The following is a 27,353-nucleotide window of genomic DNA, read 5'->3' on the forward strand; positions in this document are numbered from 1 at the left end:
TTATTGTCATACGTGGGGGTGTGAATGGCTTTTTCCTGTCAGGCTGAACTTGTTAAAAATGCTCTGATGACACAGAAACATGGAGTTAATCACATTTTTGACACTAAGGTTATTTGCCCCAGTGAGTGAACCAAATTGGAAGCTTGGAATGAATTCAAACTGTAACCATTCAATATGAACAGTTTTATTTCCTCCAACCAACCAACCAGCCGTCACCACGTTGAGAGGCGAGGAGATGCGAAAGGTGTTCTCTGTACCAGACAACCAGGTCATCGGATACGTACAGTGCTTCACACAACGATGACTGTACCGCGTCAAGAGGTGCTACAGTAAACCAACTAGTTCATATTCTCTATGTACTCAATAGCTAAATCTTGTGTTAAGTTAAGTGCAACTGTGTGGCCTTATTAGTTATATCACTCATCAAGGAGAAGGCCTTTTGAACTAAGGTATGGTGGTATGTCCCCTAACGGCAGCCGTTCATATTGCCACTTTAATCTCAATAAACACACATATTATAATCTGCCTCTGTGCATTGACATTGGACAGGAAAACAAACAGTGAAGACTATGCCTGTCTTTTTTGAATATTCACATTCATCTCTAAGTCATCTAGTTGAAATGATCCAAACGTGTATTACTGAGCTTTTGGGGGGAGAGCCTGAAAGAACTTCAAGAACCAACCCTGAAAATAGCTTTTGTTTTTCAGATACACATTCCTGAAGTTGAACAAAACACACACGAGGGCGAAGGAGCGATGGTCCATGCTGGCAAAAAAAGTCTTGCATGGACGGCAGATGGCCGCCAATCACTCTCTGGGCCGAGCCAATGACACGCCAGGCGGTGACGCGTACGAGTGCACCATCTTTGTCTTTGATGGGACAAAAAAGACGTTTTAATGTCAACTCAATGCTATACTATAGAATAACATTCTAAAGGCATTCTATTAACATACTACAGTATGAGATTCTTGATATTTTTTGGCATGCTGTTCTAGTTTTCATTGAAACTGATTACTGCATATTATTGTATGACGTTTTGTACTGTACTGTCACATTTCTTTGGCATGCTACATTTACTGAAACACTAGATATTTCTATTCACTCCATACTGTACAACCAATTGTTATAACATGTTTACCACATAGTTATTACTTACTACCATTCATTTGTTATGGCATATTAAACTCTGTGAATTTTGATGACACGTATTTGGACTTTTAAATGGCATCCTCTACTATGACATCTACAGTGCAATATATCTTGCGGTACTTTAGCGGCACACTATTTAATTGTATTTATTTTCACACTTTTTATCATATATTATACATAAATTTGTAGGCCGTGAAATATGTTTCCTTCATGTTCATTGTTTGAGGAGGACATTGCCTCCATCCACAGGGTACAGATAGAAACTGCATGTTTTTATATAAAAACAAATACACAGTGTACTGAGATCAAGTAAAGGTCTAAACATACCCAATCACAGTAAAGGTTTAGCATTCAAATGTCAAACTAATTAGTATTGTAAGCTTATTATATTCATATTGGTGAAAGGGAAAGTACAAAGTTCCTGCACAACAACCTCTTTCACAGAGATATTATTACACTTACTATATAGAAATATTATTAATGCTTGAAATATTTAATGCGTGTATTTCCTTGATTCTTATAGTTTTTTGCCATTGCTAACCCACTAAAATGAACAAAAAGTTAATTTATTGAGAATGACACACTGAGAGCAAAACATTTCATAAGTATTTTAAAAAACACACAAACTGTTTTCTAGCTAAAACACACAAACATCTCACATAAAACGAACATTCATTCAAACATTTGAAATGTCACACCCAGGGACCCATCAGCCAATACATGACCAGACAGCCTATGGCTTGATTGTCATCTCATTTATTAGGATGTAAGTACTTTAAAAAGGGTTGTTTACAGCAACGGGGAAGTCAAAATGGCAGCGACAGCAATGATAATAACTTGTGCCAAGGTGGCCGGTTGGTTCAATAAACGATTGTATAGTTTTGAGTGAAGAGTTTAATTTAACAACATATCTGAGGTGTTCTGCAGTGAAGTTATTGGTTGTGTGAGCTATTTGTATTTCCTTTCTAAAATTGTGATTAACATGAAGCAAAATCTGTAAGTGAAACCCAAAGGTCTTTCAACAGGAAAAACATCAGATCTACTGACCAGTAGGTGGCAATGCAAAACCACTTCAGTCAGTGCATGTGTCAGTTCACTTCATCATCGCCATGAAACCCTTTTCATTGGACGTCACAAGACAATAAAACAAGAAGTTTCTGTGAGGTTTCACTGATTTATTATTTTGTTAATGTTTGTGCAGGGATAAGAGTAACAAAAATCTACAGGCTAGACATGATAATATTTCCTGTTCCTATCATACAATGTTATTTATACAAGTATCCTTTAACAATATGTATATATTTGATCAAATGAACCTTTTACACTTCAAGATATATTGATTATCCTTTTACGACGGATGGAAAACATTAACGGTAAACAAATTAGCCTAAAACACCCATTTAGCCTGTACTGACCAAATGCAAATCTAGACATTATGCACGAATCATTACTGATGTGTTTTTTATCAGGTTTCTAGTACAACACCATCAAAATGAACAAACACATCCTACAGATACAGCAGAGTGCCTGTAGTGTTTGTAGGTGCATGTTCACTTGAATTGCAGAACACTTTTTTCTATTGAGACAACACGTTAATATTTGATAGAGATATTACTTTATTTTGATAAGATTGTTGATTGTATTATTTATTCATACGTATTAGTTATAAGGGTGGCATGTCTACAAAATTCACAAAAGCTGTCAATGTCGTCTGTGTAGCTGTGTTCGGTCTCCTTCTGTCCCTCTCGGTCAATGACAAATAAAGTTTGGGCTAAAAAAAAACAAAAAAAAAAAACGACTACATTTTGTTTCCTTAAATCTACATTTCGAAAACAACTTCCATGCAGCAATTATTATCGGATATCAGAGTCACAGAGAGTTCGTATGGGTTCGGTTCCACTTCAACTGGCTGCTGATGCTACCGCTGACCCCCCCCCCCCCCCCCCCCCCCCCGCCGGTCAGACTCGCTGTAAGTGACCATACAAATTTGGTACGATGTAGTATTTTTAAAATAATTTCTTTTGTAGAAAAAGTCAATCCCAGTGACAGTAGGCGTTGTCCTAAAGTTGCTTCAGTACCGTCAGGTTGGATTGTTGTGAGGCGTCGTGGTAGTGAGCGAGTTCGTTTCTTATACTTCCGCTACGGTTGTTTTTTGGGCAAAAGATGCTCTGACACCATCTATGAGGCCATTTGAAGAACTACGACATACTCTGTTTCTACCTGGGTGTTACCGATCATCCACGGCTGTGTCTAAAATCACCTTGGCTCACATCTCCATATGAAACTACTATGGCATGAACTCAAAGGTGTGGTGTAAAACTCATCATATCTACGAAAAGTTATGCATTGTGTTGCAGGATTGAACACAAATTTATTTCATTCCATTAATCACATTTTTTTTAAAGGGCACTATTTACAGTAGAATCCCCAGCATGGAATAAAACGGGGCACAGTTAATATAGTGGTCTGCACAGTGAATAGAGAGGGATTTCAGACACAGCCAACACACATCCACCTCTCACTGAAGGCCTTATAGTTGCCGGTCGGTATACACATCGGCAGTGTGTGACAGGCTCACCGGTAAAAATGTTGCCCGAGAGTTGTTTTTAGTTTTTATTGACTACATCTACCAGCAGCACACACTAGATGTCTAGCTAATTAGTGATGTCACATGACCATAAGCGTTCCCTCATAACGGAACATGAAACCAGACACAAAATCCGAGCTCGCAGCATTTTTGTGACCTCATCACAAGAGATTTTCATTGTCAGATTTCAGTAAACAAGCATTTTCCAGCGCGTCCTTTTGTTATCCAGCATGGCTGCTTAGCACGGTAGCATTATATAAAATTGTTCTAGTGGATTTATATTCTATTTCTCTGTGATATTTTAATGCAGTACATAGACATAGACGAGTTAGTGTGCTGTAGCAAAGTTGTCAGAGACAAGCAGCCATCCTGCACTTTAGAAGATCATACAAACCAGGTGCCGATGTTTATTTTGTCGGCATGAAGAGGGACATGGAGGTGAATCACTATCAGTTGGTACCCAGCGTTCTTCAACCACTTGCTACTGACTGGAGCTACACGTTACCTTGCCTGTCTGAGCACGAGGAGGAGGTGGATGGAGACGGGGAGGGCGGTTTGGGAAAGACCCGGTCAGTGGGCGTGATGCCTGGGCTGCTCAGACCGGAGGAACTGGAGCTGCTGGAGCGGTGTGGTCCCTGGCCCGGTCCGATCACAGGCGCCGGCCGGACCGGTCTGACCGGCGGGGGCCTGAGAGGTGCGCTGGGTCTGCGTACGGATATAGCGGGTTTGAAAGTGCTCATGGTCTCGGAGGAGCTGCTGCTGCTACGTCGCTGGGCGGCATCTGGGTCCCTGATCACCATGGTGTGCAGGGGGCTGCCCGGCGGCTCCTGGGCTCCAGCGGCGTGTTTCAGGGGCTCCAACGTGTCCAAAACAACATCCGGCGCGTGTTTGGCTACATTCTGTCGTTCCAGCTCGCGCAACTCATGGAGAGCTGTGTTCATAGTTTTCTCTATGTCCTGAGCAGAAGGAGAATAATGTGTATAGAGGTTTCATCGAGTAATAAGTCAATAAATAACTGGAACCAAGTCCCCCTGAGGATGGTGGAGACACGCCACTTTTAAAGTTCCAGTTTGATTGACGCATTCTAGCTTCTTAGAGATTGACTTATTACAGTCTGTATTAATAAGGTCATGAAATATTAGGCTAGATGAGGCAAGGACAAATCAACCTAAAACAACCTAAACATTACAGTACGTACTACGTAGAAGTGTTATCCAGTTTAAACCCTCACCTCAGCGAGCGCTTCGGCTTCGAGCGTTTTGTGATCTCCTAAACTGGCGTGCCGAGTGGCGCTGGGGGACGATCGCTGAGAGTGACCGTCCACCAGCGCCCTCCTCTCCCTCTCCGAGTGGTTGATGCAGCCGGCGCTGCCGAATGCGGCCAGACGCCGCTTCTCCGGACTGTCCGCCGGGCCCCGGCCGGCGGCGATTTTGTGTGGGCTGCAGGGCCGAGGCGTGACCCTTGGGGGCTGGTCTGCGGCCCTGGGGGGGCTGTGACTGTCTGCGCCGTTCCTGTGGTGCGGACCTGCAGCTCCGTCTGATCGCACCCTCACCCTGAGAGAAAAGACAATTTGATGCTCTCTCAGTCAGAATACGCAAATGAGAATATATGATAATACTACTCACGTCTATCCCATCACTGCACTGAATACGGTGCAATAAAGTGTAGGGAAATCCTATTGTTTAACGACTCACTGATACTTAATATTAAGTAATATGCGAACAAAATGTACTCCCAGAGTCCCAAGGTCACGCCCCTTTCGCTATGATGTCCAACTGCAATTCTTTCAAGTTCACTTCAGCTTTTCTCACTGCCGTATTTTCAGCAATTTTTAAATTAATTTCAGCTTTTTCTATTCTTTCAGCCATGTTTAGAATTAATTTCAGCTTTTTTCATTTCTGTACTTTAAGCAACGTTATGAAATTGCATTTTCTAGTTATTCCTAATGTTTAATATAAAGAAACCAGGAGTCTCTTCATTAGAGGAACGTTTGGTTTCAAAAGGTACACGGACCGTTTTATCTCACCTTCCCAGTGCTGCTCCGAATTGGCGGTCACATGGAGACCGCCGGTCATTCCTCAATGAGGCTCTTTCATCGTGGTGCGGCCCACTGCTGGTCGCACTATCAGTCCTCTGGACGCTATCCGAGAATGCATCATCCCTAATGGCGGGAGAGATTGATCTTCATTAATAGCTCATGCCCTCGGGAGATGCTGCCTTTTAATTTCAGAGGATGAACGTAGATGTTTCCTCACTCAAACAGCGCATAACAATCCTTAACAATTAAACTGTTGCCGCAAAAACAACACTATGATGTCATCGACAGACAGAATCAATCAGGTATCAGTCCCTCGAAGCCACTGTTGGCATCACATTTATCATTGATTCTGCTTTAGGGTTGTTACCAGCCCCGTGATACAGGAGAGCTCATCAGGCAACAAGTTGGGTAAAGAAAACAAGAAAAACAGGTTTTATAAGACCAAGCTTTTTGGGAACACATCACAGCTTGAGAGGATAATAAGAATAGACAATGGAGTGAAATAAATAATGAGCCCAAAGTAGAACGGGGGGGTACTGACTTCCTGACTACGTCATCTTTGTGACACGGTTTATACAAAAATGTGGTTTGATGCTAAAAAAAAAGTCTTCCTCTTGTGTGATTTTCTCGTAGCAAATGCATCCTACTCACATGTCTTGAACCACAATGTACTGATGTGGGATCAGCCCGTCGACGCCGTTGTGTCGGCCCTCCCACCAGTCCTGAGAGGCTCGCAGGTAGAGTAACAAAGAGGCCCCCTTCTTGAAGGAAAGCTCTCTCGGGCTTCGGCCCACGTAGTCAAACTTTGCGATGGCCTCGATCTGCTCCAACTCTGCAGCGCAAACGCGACGCAACACAAATGGAAGCGGTTGGAATCATGTGTAACACTTACACGGGGTCGGGTCAGTTCTCACAGTCTTTGCAGGGGATGGACGGTTCGTTGGTGACTCACCTTCATCGCTGGTGTTGGGTCCGGTGCCATTGTCCACCTCGTCCAGAGTCCCCGGCTCACTGTGGGGGCTCTCACTGGATGGAAAATATTGATTCAGACGTTCCCAAAACCATGTTTTTTGTTCATGCAAAGTGAGGTGTAAAGGTGAAAAAAGAATTCTCACACACTGTGGTTTTATTGATTTTCATTGAAATGTCATACTTTATTAAATTAAAAACTAAATATGGAAAAACAATTAAAACTGAAATGAAAGTTAAGATTCTGGCTTCCAAAGCATAAAGACATAAACTAAATCCCTATTTATTCACTAAAAATGGTTTTCAATTGAACCATTATTTACCCTTTGAAGAACACACTCCTAAGTACCCCCACCCATCCTCAATGGACACCTTGTCGCACACTCACCAGTACTCCTCCCCACCAGCCATGCACTTTTCGTACACGGGTCCGTCCAACTCCCGCTGCGCCGGGAAGATGACCTCATGGTGGATGATAACGGTCTTAATGATCTCGTTAACATGCGCCTGGCAGGACACGGGGTCCTGTTCATCCGGTATTGGCATCAGTGTGGGGCCGAAGCAAATGGCCAGGTTGTAGGGATCCATCATGTTCTCATCACTGTACTGAGAAACACTGCAGAACCAAAAGCAATCAGCACTGACTCATGTCAAACGAGTGGGATTTGTTGTTGAGGGACTTACTGATTTAGAAATGCAAACAGGTATCTCATGACGATGATCACGGGCCGCTGGAGAGTCACGACGATCTGCTGAAGGTGATGAGCCCTTTCTGCGCCTGAGTCAAGCTCTGAGAAATGAAAAGTGGGAACATTACAGAAGGCCATACGGAGCAAAAAGCACACTGTACGTGCATTAGATGTTCCCCTGGAATGCGACTCACTGGTTGTGGATATGAGGTCGAGGAAACGCTCTTTAGGGAACAGCGGGTTTTCCAGCCCCCTGAAGTAGAGCTTGAGGACGCCTGCCACAGAGTTGATGTCATGGTCGGACTGATCGTCCACCAGTGGATCCTCTCCTGGAGACGGAGCAGAAGTTTAAAACACTCATTCATTACTATCAATGTTAATATACACACAACACTGATTTTTTTTTTTAATGCACATTTGAAGTTGGAAGGTTGAAGTGCAGTTACGTTCCCTCATTTATTATTACGCCAAGATCTGATCTTGATGGTATGCGTTATGCATCTAAAATGGTTACCATGTGCATTACAGAGTTACATGTCACATATGGGCTCTTTATCTGCACTTTAGAGGTCGGCTGTGGAGACTGTGGCTGTCGAGGTCGACAGAGAAACGCAATTTAAAACCAATCAAGAGAAGGCGGGCGAGCGCACTGGGACTAACCTCTTTCAAATGCATTTTTAATATCGTTGACTTCGACATGGGAGCCCGGAACTCGAAATATACCTTGCTGCTGAAGACCTGTGGACAGATTAAGAAAAATCAAACAATCCTCACAGACTCAGAGTTCGAACAGCACATCGAGCCTGAAGGTTAAAGCACATAAACCAAACACATTTTCAATCAGACAAAGGGTGTTGGGGGGGGCTGGGGGGGGGTGTTTGTGACAAAAAGGGTGCAAAATGGAATGAGACCGTATGTGAGAGACTAGACTCGTCTGAAACAGCACATATTAAATCAAAGGTGACATGAAGCCAATTTATTTCTGGTCCTTTTCTTTATGAAATGATAACATCTGTCTTACCCTTTAATATTAACAAACACACTTTTGTCATCAGAAAAAGCTTGATACTATGATATTATGAAATGACTTAACATGACATGTGTTTATGCTGCGGTGGGGCAATAACACTAAATGGTTTGTTATTTGGTTAGTTTGGTTATTTGGTCTGACCATAGATGAAAAGGTTTTTAGTTCATAGAGGAAGAAGGAGAGACAAAGTAACGGCAGGTTACATCATTGGAAAGAAACACGTGTGTTGAATAGGAACCTACCGTAAAGGTTGATGTATCGAACGCAGCTCTCAACCACCACTGGTATCGGCTGCCCCGAGTCCTACCAGACAGATTCAAACGATTATTATAAGCACATAAAAGGATGATTGTAGACAACAAATAGTTATGCCTGCAGGGTTTTATCCTCAGATAGAGGCAGTCCCTAAAATTAATTAACAAAGCTGACTGTTAATCATTTAATCTTTTTTTTCCCCAAATAATAATTGAAATGTATTTAAAAAAAAAATGATGCAGAAACAAATTGTGCTGCACAAACACACGTGTTACTATCAATACATCATTTCCCCAGGAATGCCACCAGGACAGAGGAACAGACACGTTAGCATACTAGCATACGTTAGCATACTAAAGACAGAGTAATTAGCCCAGCCTGCTATAAAGACAGAGTACCTGACTCCTGGCCCGGACATTCCGTCTTCCCCTGCGCAGAGAGCAGAAAGGCCCGCAGACGGAGGAAGAGAAGCAACAAGAACCACAACAGGTTAGTGAGAGAGACAGGCCGTACAGGGGGGGGGGGGGGGGGGGGGGAAGAAGAGGCCTGGCCCAAAAGAATAGCCAAAGCATCAGTGCCTCCAGGGGTTTTAAACATGGCTCGACTTCACAGGGCGAGTCTGTGGAAGGGAGGGGGGGGGGGGGGGCTGCTAGCTCATTACTTTTATTATCCATTTATGTAACGATTCATTTCTCCTTCGTGTCAATACGCGTCACCACCCCCTTAAGGCAAACGTCTCACCCCCTTTCTCTCCGCCACACAAACACTCTAACAGCTTAAAATTTCAATTTATTGTCAAATGCGACAAATACAAAAAACAAAACACTTTAAAAGCCTGAACCTGGAACGAGGGAACGTTTGGAGATGCCTGAAAAATCCCTGAAATGATGAATTGCTTTTCCACGTGTGATCGTTGTAGCTGTGGGGCTCCACTGCTTCAATGCAGGCTCGGTCTTGGTTGGTTTGAGCATTTGGACGTGGCCATCCATTCGCTCATTTGCATAGCCTGTCAAAACCGGGGTACACGGCCAAATGACACGAGGCCAATTTATTCAAGTGTCTGGAGGCGAAGGATAATAGTAGAGAGGATGTTAAAAGCAGACCCAACAACCAGTGCAGTGCTACCATCTCCAGAAGCTCACAACAATCACTGCATCGTGGACACAAGGCAACGAGCAAGAGGGAAATCAGTGCATGAGAGAGCCAACATTTGGGTAAAAGAGTGGTCAAAGGAAAGAGAACCCCCCCCCCCCCCCCAAAAGGGCCGCTAGCGAGAGACAGCTGAGCTCACGGAGAGACAAAGAGCACAGATGGGCTAATACCTGAATGGAGGCCTCCATGTTGCCGTTAAACAGCTTACGGTAAAAAACGGAGGGAGGTCTACACTTCCGCATTCTCTGAGGTTTAGGGGGGAGAGTGGGGGGCCTGGGGAGACGGTGCGGGGCGTACGGTGGGTACAGGGTAAACAGGAATGCCAATGCAAATGAAAATGATTAAAAACAGACTGAATTGTGCTTGTTGCCTTAGTATTTTAGTATTTTAGGCCAGATGCTTTCCCCTGTTCCCGAGCTTTAAGCAGAGTTGGCTTAGCAGTCTGTAGCTACAGAGAATCATCCCAAATAAAAATGCAATTAAAATCTTTATTGTATTTAATAGAATGTAGTTCAAAACAGGTAAAAGCCAAACACTTCATGTCATGAACTTGGGCGTGTTATTATTCCTCCAAGAAGAACAACAGCAGCCATGATCCCTCTGCCTGGCATTTTATTTATTAGTCTAACATATTGTACAGATTAACACTGTGAGGAACTTAGAGCACAGCCTTCTCTGATTAGGCTCAAACCCTTTGTTCAAACAACTCTCATATCCCCCACACTGTGATCCTGGTCCAGAGACCCTGGAGGGGTTTTACACATCAGTACCTACTTTATTCATCCTATTGTCATTGGACATCTTACCTTGTTGTTCCATATTCAGCCCTCTCCCCTATAAGGAAAAAAAACAGCAGCAAAAGAGCCCGAATTAGTATGCGCTAGTTTTACAATTACAGAAGATCGCTGTACGGTCGAGTGCTGGCCGACTATACGGGGGCCCGGCAGATGGAGGCGGGTGGAAGGGGTGTTAAGGGAAAAACCCGCTTCTATTCAGGCCGGCTCAGTCGGGTGAGAGCCACGGCTGCATTTGACTCGCCGCCAGGCAGCCGTCATTCAGCCGTTGCCCTTGGAAACGGCACAAGATTCCCAGAAGGGGGAAAACTTGTCGCCTGGCTGTGCGGAGTGAAGACGTATCCAGGGGCGACGGGGGAGGAGGGAGCTTCCTGGGAGCCGGTTTCGTACAGCCGCCACGATGTTAGGACCTCTGCACGACATGCGCACACACGTCTCGCCGCACGAAAAGCTAGCGAAGGCCCCACCTCGCCTTTGATCAGTCAATCAGAAATGATCGTCCACACACACACACACACACACACGCGCACACGCACGCCTACATGCACGCACACGCGCCCTCCTCCCATATGCTGACCATATGTTTGTTGGTTTGTAAGATCACTGTCTATGCATCGTCCCCTAAAATAAATAAAGAAATGTTTGTTCGAGGATCCCGTTGTGTGTGAAGCCACAAACATGTTTTGTCAAACACACATTATTAGTCAGAACCCAATGATACAGAACACATATTTTTCTATTTATTGTCTTGTTGTAGGTTGATCAATGTTTTTTAGGGGGAATATTTTAACAGAGTATGGCGAGTACTTGGCGAGTACTTTTTTATTGTTTTTCTGAATCCGATCAATGGGATTTATGCTACTTTACCCACCAAATAAAACAGTGTATGTAAAGGACAGGCCCCCCAACTACCATCACTCTCCCTCCACTAATGAAATGCACAATAAGTCTTACCTTCTCCTAGCGTCTGCTTCAGAAGGTCATGCTTTGCCTGCAGCTTGATGATAAGATTGCTGCCATTCAAGTACTCCTTGTATTTCTGCAGATGAAACACAGAAAGGGACAATGAGCAAAAAGGGTTATTTCACTGCAGCGCTCTCATTTGTCGGAGAACTCACGGTGAAGTAGAAGCCCTCGGTCTCTTGCTGGTTAGCTCGTCTCTTCACTAGGTTCGCCTTGCTCATGTAGGAGTCAGAGGAAGCCGATTTGACCGACTCCGTGGATTGGCTGTGCTGGAAGGCCTCCGAGACGTCGAAGTCCTCCACCGTGAGCATGTCCTGAAGGGTCTGCATGGTGGCATCAAGAGTCTTCCTCACCTGACACACACACAAAGCACACAAACGTGTTTGGAAAGTGCGAGTTTAATTCAGTGCATACAAAGTACATTGTTAAAATACGCAAAGCAAATACTTCCTATACGTCGTGTCAGAAACAAACCAAACTGAGCCATTTTCACAGCGGCGTGACTGACACATTGTAAACAGCTTAGTAGTTACCAAACATGAGTCATCATGTCAACAATGAACTATGTTTCCTCCACCTGAGGCAGACATGATGGCAGTGTGCAATTATAAGTTCATAAACACACAGGTGTGACACACCCAGGTGACCTTTAAAACATGTCTGTGCCACTAACAAAGGCCTCTGCAGGCTTCATAGCCTGCAGAGGGGGGGGGGGGGGGGGGGACCAGTAGAGGAAGGAGACTGGATGGGACATGATTCATAATCAGAGATGAACATGAATGCAGGGTGTGACGGAGCTAATGCGGCCGCTCCCAGTTTGAACAATACCAGCGATGAGCTGAGTGCCGATTCTTAACATCAGAGACATTTTTGGACGGATTTGTCTCAGATTTTCGAACTCAGTGTCTCAATAGTTCTACGTTTTGGAAAGCGCGTCAAAGCCTGTTTAGCCTTGTGTTATTGACGGTCCTACATTAAAGCAGCAGACATTTTCTTACTCTGCTCCCTGGGGCCGGATTTGATTGATAGTTTAAACAATTAGACATTAATTTTCTGCCAGAATACATTGCAAAAACCTGGTGATTTGCAATGGACGTGGTTTTAAACATCTATGCCTGGAGTATTATGTGCACACCTTACCCGAGCTTCATCATACAGTTTGACGTTCATCTTTTTCATCAACATTTAAGGATTTTGCTTTTTTAACAAATTTTTGGACACTCAGTAGAATTTCTTTGGGCTTTTGAAAATGAAGCTGGCACACAATCTTTCATTTAATTTAATCATTACATATTTTTTTTCCATTCCAATCACAAAGCCAGGCATAAACACACACACACACCAGAAGTTGTCCCATTTAAGGGTGTCGTGCAGTGTTTTCCAGCAGAAGTGGGCCACAAAGGCCCCAGGTTTGTTGTGTATGAGTTCATGTGGCCGTAGGCCCTCTTCAGACTCAGTAGAAAAGAGTGTTACTGTGTACGGCACCCTAGCAGTGAGCCTGCTAGATTTTATAGATGAATTGCTGACACTGTGAGCCTGGCGTGCACCATCACCTCTTCGTTTTCGATCCTCAGCGTGGCCAGGCGAGACTGCAGCTGGTGGTAGCGCATCAGGAGCTCTGTCTGGACAGGCTGCTGTGCACTCACCTGACACACCTGGGGTTAGGAAAGAAAGGGAGGGTGAACATTGAGAACAGCAAGCATGGTGGGATACATTTTGTATCTTTTACAGTCCTTTTATTCCCATTTGTGAATCACCTCATCCCCCATGTGTGGCTGACAGTCGAAGCGTGCTGGAGGGCAGAAGATCTGGCTGTGTGCATCCATACACTTCAGCTTGTCTCCTCTGGTGTCCATGGCATCTACGGCTCCCTCCAGCAGGTCCAAACCCTCGTGGCGGGAAGTCTCCAGACTATACTCGGCCGACAGGTAGGTTCTCAAAGTGCGCGCCAAGCTTGCGTGGAAACCTAAGTCACAACACTGAGGACAAGGTTCAAAACATTTAGTAGCAACAAACCAATAAAAAGGCAGAGAACTCATGCAAGAAGTGGACAACATTTCCATTTTTAGTTCAGACAGAAGTTACTTACATCTATTAAGTCAGATACATCGTGGATGTAGTACTTGGCCACTAGGGCATTGGTAGCGGCCAGATTGAGAAGATAGTCGTTCCGGGCCTTTGTGCATTTCAGCTTGTTTTCAGAGTACTTGGCTTGTCTCTAGGGAGAGAGGGGCAAGAAGAAGTCCCATCAATGCCAGGATGTAAAATGGATTCCTAATGTACTCAACACAGTGTTAATTAGATTTTTTCTTGATATACTGCAATCTGTCAATATATTAGATGCTTTGCACAATGTAGAGATGGGCCCCTTGCTCTTAGCGTCAGCTCCAGTGTAGATATTACGCTTCTAATGTAGTGCAGATAGCCTCATATTATAAACCCGTGTACTAAAACGGACCTTCTCCTTCATTTTCTCCATCTTCTTGACTGAGCTTCGTCGCTGTGGACGTTCATCATGACCATAACGCAGCAGGCTGGAACCAATGTCGTTGGCTTTGCCAATGTGCTTCTCTTCCTGCTTCTCTGCCTCCTTCAGCTTGCTCTCAGCATTGAGACTCTCAGTATGGTACATGTGGTACGTCTTCATCACCTGTCAACAACAACAACGAAGGTTAAGTACCAACGGAGTCAAACGAATGAGGGATGGGATCTTGAGGATCTCATCTCAGATTTTTAAAAACATATTCCCGGAAACTCTCACCTAAAAATGTGGCTTTTTTTTTTTAATACTTAATAAATGGCGGATTCTCTGAATTCTCCCATTTCCTCCAAAGAATTTTAAATGCAAGGCAAGCATTAATAATATGACATATTATGACCTCATGATTGTGATATGGTTAACTAATGTTTTCCATACATGAGTGTATATTACACATGACCTAATGTAACCCTGGAACATATATGTGTAATTACACACTAGAGATGTTGCACAGGTCTGTCTGTGTCCACATTATTGTGCATCTGCACTCACATTGGTCGGATTGCTTTGGAGGAATTTGTCTTGAACGCTTTCAGTGTTTTTTCAGCATCATTAAAAAAGATTACAAAAGAAATATTTGACCAGACACCCTGAATAAACACTACAATTAAACATTATCTGGTCCTCCATAGCTCATGTTCTGGTTTCCTAGCAACCCTGACAGAAACGGACGTGCAAAGGACAGCGGGATTGATCGGCAGGGGAGGAAGGAGGCTACAAAGCGACAGAGATCAACCTTCTCTGATACCCTTGAAACAAGAAACTGCTTGATTTCCTCAAAAATCAAACAGCCGATCAATAGCGGAGTCCAGCATGCTGAGCAAAATAAAGCCACCTAATAGCTGATATTACATTTTAAATCTAACTCTTAACAAATAATAGAACTGAAATTATACAATGAATAAATTCTTAAATGGATGGAAGCTGTATAACTTTATCCATCTCAAATCTTCACAGACTACCGCAATTTCCTGTGCTCAGTAGCTGCAGACAGCAGTTTAATAATGCATGAATAACAGAGAGGGAAAATCAATATCATCAAAGCAGTAAAGTGCTATATAATGTTACATGTACGGATATTGTACTTGTACCAAACATTCCTTAAATGAATTTCAACAACCTGAAATTACACTGCAATTAAACAAAAAGTTCAAGTTTCTTGATTAATCCCGTACAGTATTTACTCAATTAAATGAATAATGTGATGCAGATAATTAGCTGTGCAGCAATTAACCAACTAGTTTTTACAAAACAAAATAATCAGTCAGAGAGAGATTCCCTAGTATTGAATTCTATACAACTTAAGGACACAGCTGAACATCAGTGGAATCAAATTGCAATGCATCTGAAGATGAAAACTACGCAGGACCATCGACGTACTCAGTAACACTAACTACGATCACGATATCGCCGGGAAATGAGACACAAAGGGAGGCTCACTGGTGTGTGTGTGTCCCACATATAGCAGATGATATCACTACCCAAGGTAATCCGTCTTGTGTCAAATGAAGACGAATCACCACTGAACACCGCTCTTGTTCATCTTCACCATTTCTGTGCATTCCATTCAATGTGTCAACACTGGGGGGGGGGGGGTTTCCCCACACGTGCTGTTTATTGCACTACGACATACTACGACATATGACAACAGACAGGAGGGCATGCGATGTGTGATGATAACATGTGGTGTTAGCTGCAGTGAGTACGGTGCCGTTGTGCAGCACAGACTGCTGAGTCTGCTTGGAGCGTTTCCAGAGGCAAGAACGTTCTCCCCTTCAAACTGTTGTAGAAACTTTCAGTGGGCGGAGGGATGCAAATGTTCTCCTTCCATGACCTCGGGGAGGAGGAAGAAACGACCTGTTGGAGGCTGCATTGCCGATACGGCATATCTGCTGCGTCAGGCCAGCTGTTTCACAGTTTTACGGGTCTGTAAAAAGCTGCGGCTCAGCGATACACAGGCTAACTGAGGGGGAAAGGCCAAACAGTCAGGGCTCTGCAGGCAAAGAAAGGTCAGGCATGAAGGGGCAAGGGTTCGACTCACGGTGTAGAGCTCGTTGGTGACTTTCACTAACTCCTCATGCATCTGCACCCCGATGTCCTTGCTCTGTAAAACCAGAAAAAAACAGGTGATGGGTTCAATTCGAAGGATAAACGAAGCCATGTATTTGAACATCTAAGACCAAGAACAGGGTTTTCCAATGTAATTAGCATCCTGCAAGTGAAAAGTGTTGTGTGCCAGCTACATTGTTGTGCGTGAGGGATGTCAGCAGGCGCTGAAATGCTGTCATTACTCTCCACCAGAAAAGATCTAATACAATGCCCAAAGCGCACATGCAGACAAAAATAGAGCAGTGACAATGCTGCAGAACATTTCCCAAGGAGTAGTGTCACAGTTCCAGCTCAGTTACAGGGGCTAAGAACCTATGATGAATTGGACATGTCCCAAGCCAGGGCTTATAGCCCAAGAGGAGGAATGAGGCCAGCAGACAGTGACTCTAGAAATCCTGTTGAGAGGATATGACGCTGAACGCAAATCAATCCCGCTTTTTTTGCAGCCTCTCGGGAGCCTTTTGTCAAAACAGCAACCTTGAATTTCACACGTGACAAGAGTTGAATTCCAGCACATTCAGTTCAGCTTTTGCTCGACGGCGGCGGTGGAGTTCATTCATTCCGTTCCTCCATTCGTCAGCAGCGAGACGGCACCGCAGTCGAACCACAACGCTGTAGCACAACAGGATTTTTTTACGATACGAGTTCACATGTACCAGAAGGAGGCAGTTGTTCTGCTATTCAGCTAGTGGTCCTCCTCTTTATGCGGGCCGTGAGCCATTCTCAGTCTCATCAAGGCTCCCACGGTGACAGCGGAGAGCCCCCCGGAGGGTACAAATGACTGTGGGCTCAGGCCGCTGTCGAACAACGCTGGGCTAGGATCCCGAGGGCAGATTGTTCGTCCTTGGATCGCAGCCACTCTGCTACTTTCACACACACACACACGCACCATCATTTTACACCATGAATATTCCCTATTTTATGTGAACGTAAAAGCCAGAACAACAGAGTGTTGCATTCTATGGCGTTAACATTTTAAATAAAAGACAAAAGTTGCATCTTTTTCTCTGTGTCTGCAGTTTACTGAATGAGTTTTAGTTGGTGGTAATTTGGTTGTGAAATGGAAGGATGCGAGTATGGGCTGCAAAGAGCATCAACAAAAGCGTAGTGATCTAAATAGGGAGCAGTGAGCATGATTGCCTTTTCACCCATTTCTATCCATTCCAGCCCAGTAATAAAATTGTCAAATCATATTTGAGTTGCTTTTGCATGAGAACCATAAAGCATAACATATACTGTACTTATTTGAAACATATTTTTACATATTTGTGTTAGTGTGGCGTCAAGTCTCCAGCTGTGGGAACCAGTCACGCGATGTTGAGACTGTGTGCGTTAGTAACGGTCAGGGTTACGTGCCCTCAGCCATTTAATTCAGATCCTGACCTTTTTAAAGAGTCTGATGACATCCTCGCCCACGTGAGCCAGGCGGACAATGACGTTGTTGTTGTAGATGTCGCTGAGAGTGGCGTGGTCTCTGCTCTCCCGCCTGGTCTGGTCCAAGACCAAATACCAGCAGTTAACAGTGGACACCAGATTCTGCTCCTTTCTGAAACACACAGGGAGATACTTCACAAAGTCGAAACCAATATTCCAATGAAGCCAGCTGCCCGACGTGGACTAATTCAACAATCAAGACGACACGCCCTGTCGTCCCGTTAGGAAGGAAATTTGGTTCGACATCTCAAACACAAAAAAAAATGCCAATTTCTGTTTGATAAGTTAAACTGTGTAACATGGAATGCGTTGAAAAGTCTCTCCAACAGGCCGCACATCTCTTACATACGATCCGTTGGTGGTGGGGCTCCACGCATTAGAGATCACGGGGGTCACTACGCATGTAGTAATGAATCAGCAGAAGAAGAAAGCTGTGCGCGCACACACACACACACACACAGACACACACGCACAGGAAACCATGCTGACTGCACTTGTCTCTTGCTCAACGAAGCATGTGAGTCAAATTATTCTCACACCAAGGAGTTTTTCTTCTTCTTTTGTCTTCAGAGAGCTTTAAACTGTTTTTCTGACCTCCAACAATTGTGACTGTAATATCACAATGCTGCATAACACTTTGGAATAAAAACCTTCCGCTCTTGGCCGATAGTTGACCTATGCTGGGATCCAATTCAAATTTAACCTAATTTCTCCTATAATGACTAGCGAGAGTAGAAGAGTGCAGTAAGTAATCATAATTAAGATCAATTCATTCATGGTCCCTACACAGTATACATTCAATATATTCTTTTGCACATGGTTGGTCATAGCACCGAAATAACTCAATTTAAGGAACTTTTTGTTTTTCTCCAAAAGGCTTATTTTGTAATGATTCCAGTACAAGGAAGTCAAGCAGGATGTTGTGTTGACTTTCTAGTTCACTTTATGACTTCCTCCGCAGAGCTGAACTAAAGATAATTCAAAGTGGTGGACGTTAGCATATATGCTCCTTTCATCCTTTAACAGGAACAAGCTTTCCCTATAGGCCTCCCTGTGAAGCAGAGCAGGTGTCTGATCCTGTGCACGGGTAAGCAGGCTGTACATGTTGCTCTTGGCTGCTCTTGAATAAGGATGAGACTGTAGCTTTGATGCAAATGTTCTATTACAGTTTCTTATATATATATATATATAAAACCATCTCTTGTCGGCCGTTTCATTAGATCTGACATCAGCAGTAAAGATCTGAACGAGAGAGAAGGCACTATGGTTTTGCCGATAAAAGAAATAAATGTAGAATTAAAAAAGAGAGATTGCAGAGCCAGACGAACGTGTGGCATCATTAATGATGAGTCTATGTATTGTAGTCTGGGAGTGTGAATCCAGCCTTTGACAGATATTATGATGACCACTTAATGTGACGGGGGTAGGGGAGAATCTGGGACAGAGAGAAGTCATGCAATGCAAGGGTTTTCCCTTTGAGGGAACGCTCCATTTGTCACTGTCCCAGCGACGGGAGCTCTTTGCCACAATTACTCTTCATGTCCAACTGACAGAAGAACGAAGGGAAACCAACGTGTTTGTTACGCACGACTGACACAGCCAGGTCACACGAAAGGGTGTGCATCTGCTCATCTCCAAATTACACCATCTTTACTGTAGTGCCCTTATTTAACAGATGAAAAGGTTCTTCAGATCGATTTAACTGGTGTCCAAATATTTTCTTTTTTTCCCCAGGAGGTTCAAACACATATAGACGCCGTATTTTGGCCATTTCCAAGGCCCGCGGAACTGTAAATGATTTTGAAAGATGCATTTCCTGTTATTTCCGACCACTGATTCAAATGAGCCACATGGCCGCGGGCAGCATGGAAAACGATCTGAAAGTCACAGCAAGCTGCAGGCTGCTCGAAAAGCATCTGAGCAGCGATTCTTCACTGCATCACTGTGGGGTAGGAGCATAAACATTTAAAACAACACGTACATTGACCCATTTTGTTGCTTTCAGCTTCCTCACTGAAGCTCTAATTTGCCCAGTGAGGAAATAGGAGGATTTGGGTGGCCGTCAGCACAAAGTCTATCGTGAGAATGGAAATGAAACGACAGCCACAAAGAAAAGACGAGGGGGTGGGGGGGGACTCTGACCTAGTTGGGACGAACACAGCGGCCTGAGGCCACAAGCTTCCTTGGCCCTGGCTTCATTTCAGGTCATTTCTCCTGCTTTGTCCCCCCCCCCTCGCCTCTTTGTTGTCTACCCTTCCTCCTCTTCCACCTCTTTCTCTTTTTTTCCACTCTCTGCGCGCCGTGCCAGTAATCGCTATGAAATATGTAACAGTTGTGTTCATCGGTCAAAGACCCATTCCACGCAGACCTCGCGGTGCTTAGGACTCACTTGAAGTGATGGTGCTCTCTCGAGGTTCGTATTTTACCGGAGAAGCGCTCGGCCAGTTTGTCCAGGCCTCTGGAGTACTCTAGCTGGAGCTCGGCCTTTCGACGGAAGAACTCCTGCAGGTCCTGCAGCAGCTGCAGCCGGGACTCCGACTGCTGCTCCAGACAACGGAACTGCTCCACCAGCTGGTTACGGATCTCTGGATATCAAGAAAAAAAAAGAGGAGACCATCTTCACAATATAAAGAGTCTCTATGGGAAAGGAGGGAAGGGGGTGGGCTTGCATGTCGGGTCTCACTCTGTGCATTCAGACCACAGTCCTTCGGAAGGGGATGGAGTGAATGTGTAGCTGTGATAAGCAATCATGAAAAAAACAAAGATGTCATAATTGGATAAAACTGGATGTCAAAGTGCATTTGTCCACGGCGTGCATGTGCGAGTGCACGTGCGTCCAGTGAGAGGAAGAGTGGGGATGTCTAAATTCTGGGGTAGCACGTGCACATGAGATGCATGCCTGATGATTGCAGCAGACAGCACGGAAACTGTAAAATAGGTCAGCTTCTCGAGATGCATTGTGCCGGGTGAGCCTTTGGAGAAGTTTGTATTGAACAAAACAAATTAGGGGGCATTCTTTTGTGTTTAAGATTGCTGTGGTTTGCCGTTTATTAGGTCTATAAATTCACTGCTGCTCCTATTCATCGGCTGAGGATGAGGAAAATTATGTTTTGGACACATTTTTAAAAATGTGGTTGATATGGCATTTACAATTACAGTTGTTTTAGGTAATGTAGGCTAAATTAATCACGATTACAATTCAGTCAATTAAACTAAAGCTTTTTCTAGATGATGGGCTCAGCCAGGAGCTGAGTGATATTGTCGATGTGAAATAGAGATGAGGTTACGTTCACATGGTTCATGGTACCTGTAATTAATTGGAGCAGAATCAGGTCCACATCTGGTTTTATAATTGTAGTTTTTCCTTGTTTTAATAGATTCGGCAACTAATAATTTGGAGGAGAGAAACGTGTGGATAAATAAGGCAAAATAGTCCCAACATGATATTGAGCTCACATCTGTACCTTAGACACGCGAACACACACGCAGGAGGGGAAACAAAGCTTCACTCAGTTGAGCAACATTGAGATGGCTGAAGATTCCATGACAGACTGTTTCAACCATGCATGCATGCATGCACGTGATAGCTGCTCACAGAAAGAAACCCTGACATCAATGGGAAAGAGCGCCCAGTAGAAGAAAAGTCCCCTTGTTCACTTTTATATGCAGTTTCTGCATGTACAAAATAAAAGGATTTCAAACATGTCTGCAAGTGTGAGCGAGAATGTTCAAGAAAGGGCCAGCACGAGAAAACCGGAGCAAATATGAAATCCCTTGCTGTTTGGGAATGTACCCCTCATGGTCCCCATAGTTGCCCAGTTGCCTGGTTACGCCTCTGGAGGCGTCTCGATGAGAGCTGGCCAGTTCCCTTCTCCGACAGTCACAGCAGTCAGACTGTTTAGCATAATGGCCCAAGACAAGGGCAACTCTCTCTACTTTGAAATACTCAATAAATAGCCTGTGCCGATGAACGAGGCAGCAATCAAGTTTAAAATAGAAAGATGTTTCACTGCAATGAACTCCTGTGCTAAAATCTCAGAGTGGGTGAGTACTCGACAACACATTTTTCTGGCCTGTAGGACTTTAATTTCTCTGAATCCTACAGTGGCAGCGAAAAAAGAACGAGCAGACAATATAATGAGCAAATCTTATCACCGAGACATCAAATAAACTCATATTTGCATTTGCTCTCTTGTGAGCGTGTTATTTTTAGAACTTAAACTGTTACTAGGGACTGTGCAATGCTGCGCTCCATTCGATGAATGATTCAAGCCTTTGCAGAGTAATGCATAATTACGAGGAAGCTGGCGAGGAGCTCAAGTGCATAATATGCAGAGAAGCAGGCCTAGTTTTAGTCTTCCCTAATAGTACTTTACCCATGTATAATGTTTAGTTTCCTCCTTAACCAATTGGTGATCATCCTGATGTTTTCTGGGGAACTTTAACAGGCACTTTTTAGGGAGCATACATTATTTACCAGAGACGTGAGAGTAACAGTGTGAAGCAAATGAAAATAACTTATGCCTAATCTGGTAGTAAATGAGCACGTGTTTTCTGAATCCATAAAACCAAAGTCAAGCAAACCAAACACTGCACGGAACGTGCCTCGACAGAAGCATCCTTCTCCTCCGCCACATTGTTGAGCCACGTCTGAAGTTCGAACAGGAAAGTACCCGCCTGGAGCTCCTCTTCTAACTCGGCACATTCAAAACAACAAACCACATCCGAAAACGCGGCGTGCCTGCAGAGGCCACATGGTCGGGTGTTCCGATGTAATGAAACAGAGGTAAAACTATTGGCCACTGTTGCCAGTGAGGCTCCCGCGATGCAACAGAGATCACCAAGACTGAAATAGCGAAGAGCCCTCACCACGGGCCGTTTAAAATTAGCTTAGCACAGCTATTGCGACCACCAGCAGCAGCCTCTGCGGCCGTGTCGGCAGTCAGCCACGCGTGGTTAGTCACATGGGTCTTAACCCAGACTGACACGTTGACATCATTTGGTACGAATCAAGGCTGCGCTCTGTGAACATTTGTCTTCTGGGTGCATTATTGTTAGCTGTGCTAATGCCTTTACGGCCTATTTGCTAGGAGTTCACATTTTTGTTTCGCTCTCCATAAAAATATCTCTCACGAGACAGGGCAGCGCTCTCAGTGCAACCGCGGGAGACGGCTATCCAGGATGTCGCTCTCTTTAAATCTGACGTCGCTCCACTCTTGGCAGGTACCTGTCATCCCAACAACAGTGGTGCCAAGGCAGGGAGACAAAAGGCATTGTTTCACGCCCGAAACCCTGCCATTTGAGGAAGTATCAGTCCAGGCCTCCTTTCATTGTGCTCAGGTCACACAGAGGGCTGTGTCTACATGCCCCCGGTGAAAGGCAAATATGGTCCCAGTAGAAGTGAGATACTACTTGTGCAGCAGTCAGATTGCCAACAAGCCAGCACAACCACATCTCACATTCAGACAAAATTAGAATTAATTTTCAGTCATAATGCTTCAAAACTGTATTTGTTTAAGAACAACAATGTCACATAACTACCACGTGTCCACGTGTTCTCCTAGCAACAGCAAATCTCACTACAAACGGTTTACATATTAGAGCAAATGATATTTTAACAGCTGGGCTCCAAACACACATCACACGGCATTAAAGACAGTGTTGCCCACAGCTACAAGTATAGTGCTGTTTACATTTTTTAACACTGTTACACACAACTGCTCAGGGTATAAATGTCACCAGCCTGAGCCCTGTAATGTGGCAGCTAAAATAAAATAGTGTGCATTAGGTATGTTTCCCTGATTAAACTGCTCTGCAGTCAGCAACTCAGCATTAACGGAGGCCAGTGTCAGTGTCAGAGTAAAGCCCCTACAGCTCCAGACTGATCTAAGGCCAGTTAGCAAATGAGCTTAAGATGTCAGCTTAAAAGCTTTTCCTGAAACTGAGTCGAGAGAATGTGATGGCGCTCTCACAGCCACAACGCTGGTGTGGAGGAGAGAGAGAGAGAGAGAGAGAGAGAGAGAGAGAGAGAGAGAGAGAGAGATAAGAAGGTAGGAGGAAAGGATCCAAACAAATAAACAGACAAAGACAGGGAGAAAATAAACCACACCAGTTTGCAAAATGCTGATCATACTCTTCACTCCTGGCCTTCAATGTTAATCAATGTCTGCTCAATAATATCTTCAAGAGCAGAGAGTTAAGATTTCATGAAGCTCAACATATATTTGCACTGATTCCCTGTTGACTTCATCAACAACAATATTCCCATCCATAGAATGTGTTTTTAAGAAGGGAACTGGTCTGTGTAGCTTTTTATTTTCATTTATTTTTTAATTCCAGACTTTTTCAGGCAGAAATTGACTCTGGTGTTGGTGTGTTTGAGTGCCGAGGCTATTATTGCAGCTTGTGACAATACAGCCTACTGCATAATGGGCTTTTAAAAACTGACACATTTAGCACCAGCAAATATAACAAGATTAAAATATGAACTTGTTTGAGAAGAAAACCTGTCTGTGCCTGCAGATAACACCCAACACTGAAAAAAACACTACTGTGAGAGGTTGATGTTTAATTGTTTGCACGATTTAAGAATAAACAAACGTAAAAAAGATTAAATTAATTTACAGAGCAGGACGAAGCGGAAAAGTGACTCGGCTTATTTGAAGCCTCCATCTAAATAATTAAAATTAAATTAAAATATTACAAAATGATGAAGATGAAATGAATCATACATAAGCTACGATGAGGTGTCAATGTTTTGGGAGTGTATCTGTGTATAATTGGCTATAAGGCTGGAGTGTATTTAGGGGATACCGGGTCATAAACCTCGGGTCACACCGCCTGAAGTTGTCTCTAAAAGGCTGAAAGGACAACCAGCCTTTACACGTCCTGCAACGTCTGTTCCAATACGGTGCCACTGTTCCTGACCCTGGTCTCTCTCTCTCTCTGGGTGGTTCAGCTGGTCACATATTTAGCGGCAGACAGTAAAATCCTTTCACGGTTCATAATTCATACAGAGAGCATTCATTATTTATGGACTTTCTGAACTGTTTGCTGTGTGATCTTCTCAAGCATCCCCTTTCCATTTTGATAGTATTCATGTTATTGTCCTTTAAAATGATGCAGGGTTGCCGTAATGTCATCCAATGCATTCCCCAACCTTTATAGAAGTTACCCCTCAAAATATTCTGTATGAATACCTGAGGTGCATGACCTCCAGTCCCCTGGAAGGATTGTACAAGGTGAAACGGCACCTTCCCCTGGTGGGTGTGCAGCATCGGAGCAGTCACACCGAAAAACCAGCTGCACTTTGAAAACAAAACATCCACGTAGGCTGTTTGACCCACGTATGTAATGCAGGGCATGGGGATAGGCAGCAAACACCTTCAGCAGGAGGAAACCTATTTAACCTCTTTGCATCCTAGTCACTACGCATCTCTGCATCCCAAATGACAGGACGACACGAATTTGATCAATCTTAAGTGTTAATGTTAAAAAAAAGAAAAGGAAAAAATGGCTATCATCTATAAGCATGCGAGCCGTCCCGCCCAACAGCGCTGCGCACCGAAACGCACACAAAGCGTGTGTTAAAGTTACGCAATAGCGCCCTGACACGGAGAACAACAACAATGCGCCTCACCAACCTTTCACTTGGGTCTCGTACTCGGCGATGATCTCTTTGTCCTTCTTGACTTTCCCGTGAGATGACATTTTCGGCCACAGCGGGATTGCGCAATCCTCGGGGCAAGGGATCGGCGTGTCCGCGGCCCACGACGCAGCGTTTCGCCCCCCCCCCCCCCCCCCCCCCCCGGTCCGCAGTCCTCTCCGCGGTGGCTGAGCGGCGGCGGTCAGATGCGAACCATCGGGCGCAGCACGCACGGACTACGGGAGGGAGGGAGGAGAAGGGAGGGAGAAGGGAGGGGAGGTGGTGTGGAATCGACCGCCCGCGAGGTCTCTCTCCGGGTGCGTCGCTGCGCTCGCCTTCAATGCGACGTCGAACCTAAAAGTGCAGGGTGGTGATCCGCGTGCCCGAGCGCTCCTCGTCCAGCGGCTCTCTTCGTTGAATGACAAATCAGTTCACGTGCGATGCACATTTCATAAAAAGCCTGGGTGGAGCTCCGGGAGAAGCAGCTACGGCCTGCCTCAACGATTACGGCGTTGAGTCTCCTGCGGTCTGGCCTTTTTTTTGTTTGTTTCTGTCTGTCTCTCCTTCCCTCTGCAAGTTCAATGTTGCTGCTGCTGCAAGAATAAAGGCTGAATGGATGTGAAAGTCACTGTGAGGCTCCTCCCCCCAAACCCCCTCTCCTTTTCACCACTCTTCTCCTGGATGGATGGATTAAGGGTTGATGGACGTTGACATGCAAAGCTTCTCCAATTTTGGTAAATCCACTTGTAGTTTATATTTCTAGTTACATGTTTATGTTTATATATTTGAACCAATAAAGCATTATTATATTGTTTGTTGTTCAAAATTATAGTGGAAATAATACTAAACATTTTCATTTTGTTCACGAAATCAGAAAAACAAGTTGTTGTGGATTCTACCTGAGCGTTAACGGATCAACCGACTGAAATCACAGAAACGGTACCTTACCTGCTGCACACTTTTCTGACCCAATGCTGCAACTAACTTACTGTGGCTTCCGAAGGGCAACCGTGTGTCACGTCCTCCACGTCATCACTACAGCAAATGTGAATAATTGAGCACTTTCATTTTGAGACTGCAACTTGAACTGTGTCAGAGAATCTTTGGCACCCAAGGTCCCAGGAGCTCTGTGGCCTACAGCCTGTGACCACCTTTAAAGCTGCTAGGAAGCTCAGCAGAAATGTGCGGAACAACGATTCAACCTCCGGGTAAACCTTGGAAAATGTGACAAAGCTGTGTCCAACTAGGCCTGTGAAGCTTTTACACCATCCACTTATATTCCTTTATGGGAGGAAAGATCATTAACTAGTTACACAAAAGATGAGTTTCCTTCAGGAGGCTAATAGAGATTCCTCATTGCGTAAATGTAATAGCTACAGCAGTTTTTGTGGAAGTATTCAGGGGTATGCCTAATGTTCACCATGTCAATTTGATCATTTTAAGAAGATGACTTTGTGTCTACTATTCAATCAATAAACTTTTTATTACCTCGTATCCACTTCTGGGTATTTGTACTAGACAGCATTACATTATACAGGTGCCCCGAAAGAACTGACAATTATGATGATAAGATAAGTCTTCATATTCGCAGTAAAAGAAACAGCAGATAGAGCTCGAGACCGAAGATCTAAATGTTGAGCACTTTGTCTGATTATATTCAACACTCTGGACATGAATGATGGCAAATATGTCCATGCCAGTGTGACATATTGTGATGTAAGCATGGTACCGAAGACTTTCAGCATGTATTTTAAAGGTAGAATTTAAATGCTGTTATATGGTGCTGTATGCACTGTAGGACGAATATGTACATTTAAAATACAAACATGCATTTAATATGCAGAAGTTTTATAGTCACTATACTCTAGATTGTAGGGCCTCATACTTGCTACTATACCTCCACGTATCATGAGGCTGAAGAGTTTTATTTTTGAACTCCTTCGTCTCACAGCTGCCGTTAGTTAGTTAGGTTTTAGTTTTTCTTTACAGTAATGATTGG

General features: G+C 44.2%; 1 protein-coding gene across 2 annotated transcripts; it reads right to left on the minus strand.

Moving 5' to 3' along the window:
- Window positions 1-2,923: 2,923 nt before the first annotated feature.
- On the minus strand, window positions 2,924-25,512 carry LOC119229621 (SLIT-ROBO Rho GTPase-activating protein 3-like). Of its 2 annotated transcripts, none has more exons than XM_037490169.2 (22): window positions 25,353-25,512; window positions 20,099-20,294; window positions 17,659-17,821; window positions 16,208-16,270; window positions 14,086-14,277; window positions 13,717-13,845; window positions 13,385-13,606; window positions 13,181-13,282; window positions 11,783-11,980; window positions 11,619-11,703; window positions 10,677-10,704; window positions 9,117-9,147; window positions 8,706-8,766; window positions 8,094-8,171; window positions 7,628-7,762; window positions 7,429-7,534; window positions 7,133-7,360; window positions 6,728-6,801; window positions 6,427-6,607; window positions 5,764-5,898; window positions 4,969-5,290; window positions 2,924-4,693 (listed from the first exon to the last, which is right to left on the minus strand). In XM_037490169.2, the coding sequence occupies exons 1-22, from the start codon at window positions 25,417-25,419 to the stop codon at window positions 4,232-4,234; spliced, it is 3,258 nt and encodes a 1,085-aa protein (XP_037346066.2). In that variant the 5' UTR covers window positions 25,420-25,512; the 3' UTR covers window positions 2,924-4,231. The 2 variants fall into 2 exon arrangements, with proteins under 2 accessions (XP_037346066.2, XP_037346065.2); XM_037490168.2 differs by lacking the exon at window positions 9,117-9,147 and adding an exon at window positions 10,041-10,143.
- Between the last annotated feature and the right edge of the window lie 1,841 nt (window positions 25,513-27,353).

This window comes from Pungitius pungitius, chromosome 8, assembly GCF_949316345.1.
Source record: "Pungitius pungitius chromosome 8, fPunPun2.1, whole genome shotgun sequence".
Taxonomy (NCBI): Eukaryota; Metazoa; Chordata; class Actinopteri; order Perciformes; family Gasterosteidae; genus Pungitius; species Pungitius pungitius.

Coding starts and splice junctions, on each gene's coding strand:
- LOC119229621 (XM_037490168.2), bottom strand. CDS start 25,419: ATGTCATCTCACGGGAAAGTCAAGAAGGACAAAGAGATCATCGCCGAG. Junction 17,822..20,098: donor AGAGAGCACCATCACTTCAA/GTGAGTCCTAAG, acceptor TGTGTGTTTCAG/AAAGGAGCAGAATCTGGTGT. Junction 16,271..17,658: donor TCATCAGACTCTTTAAAAAG/GTCAGGATCTGA, acceptor CTGGTTTTACAG/AGCAAGGACATCGGGGTGCA.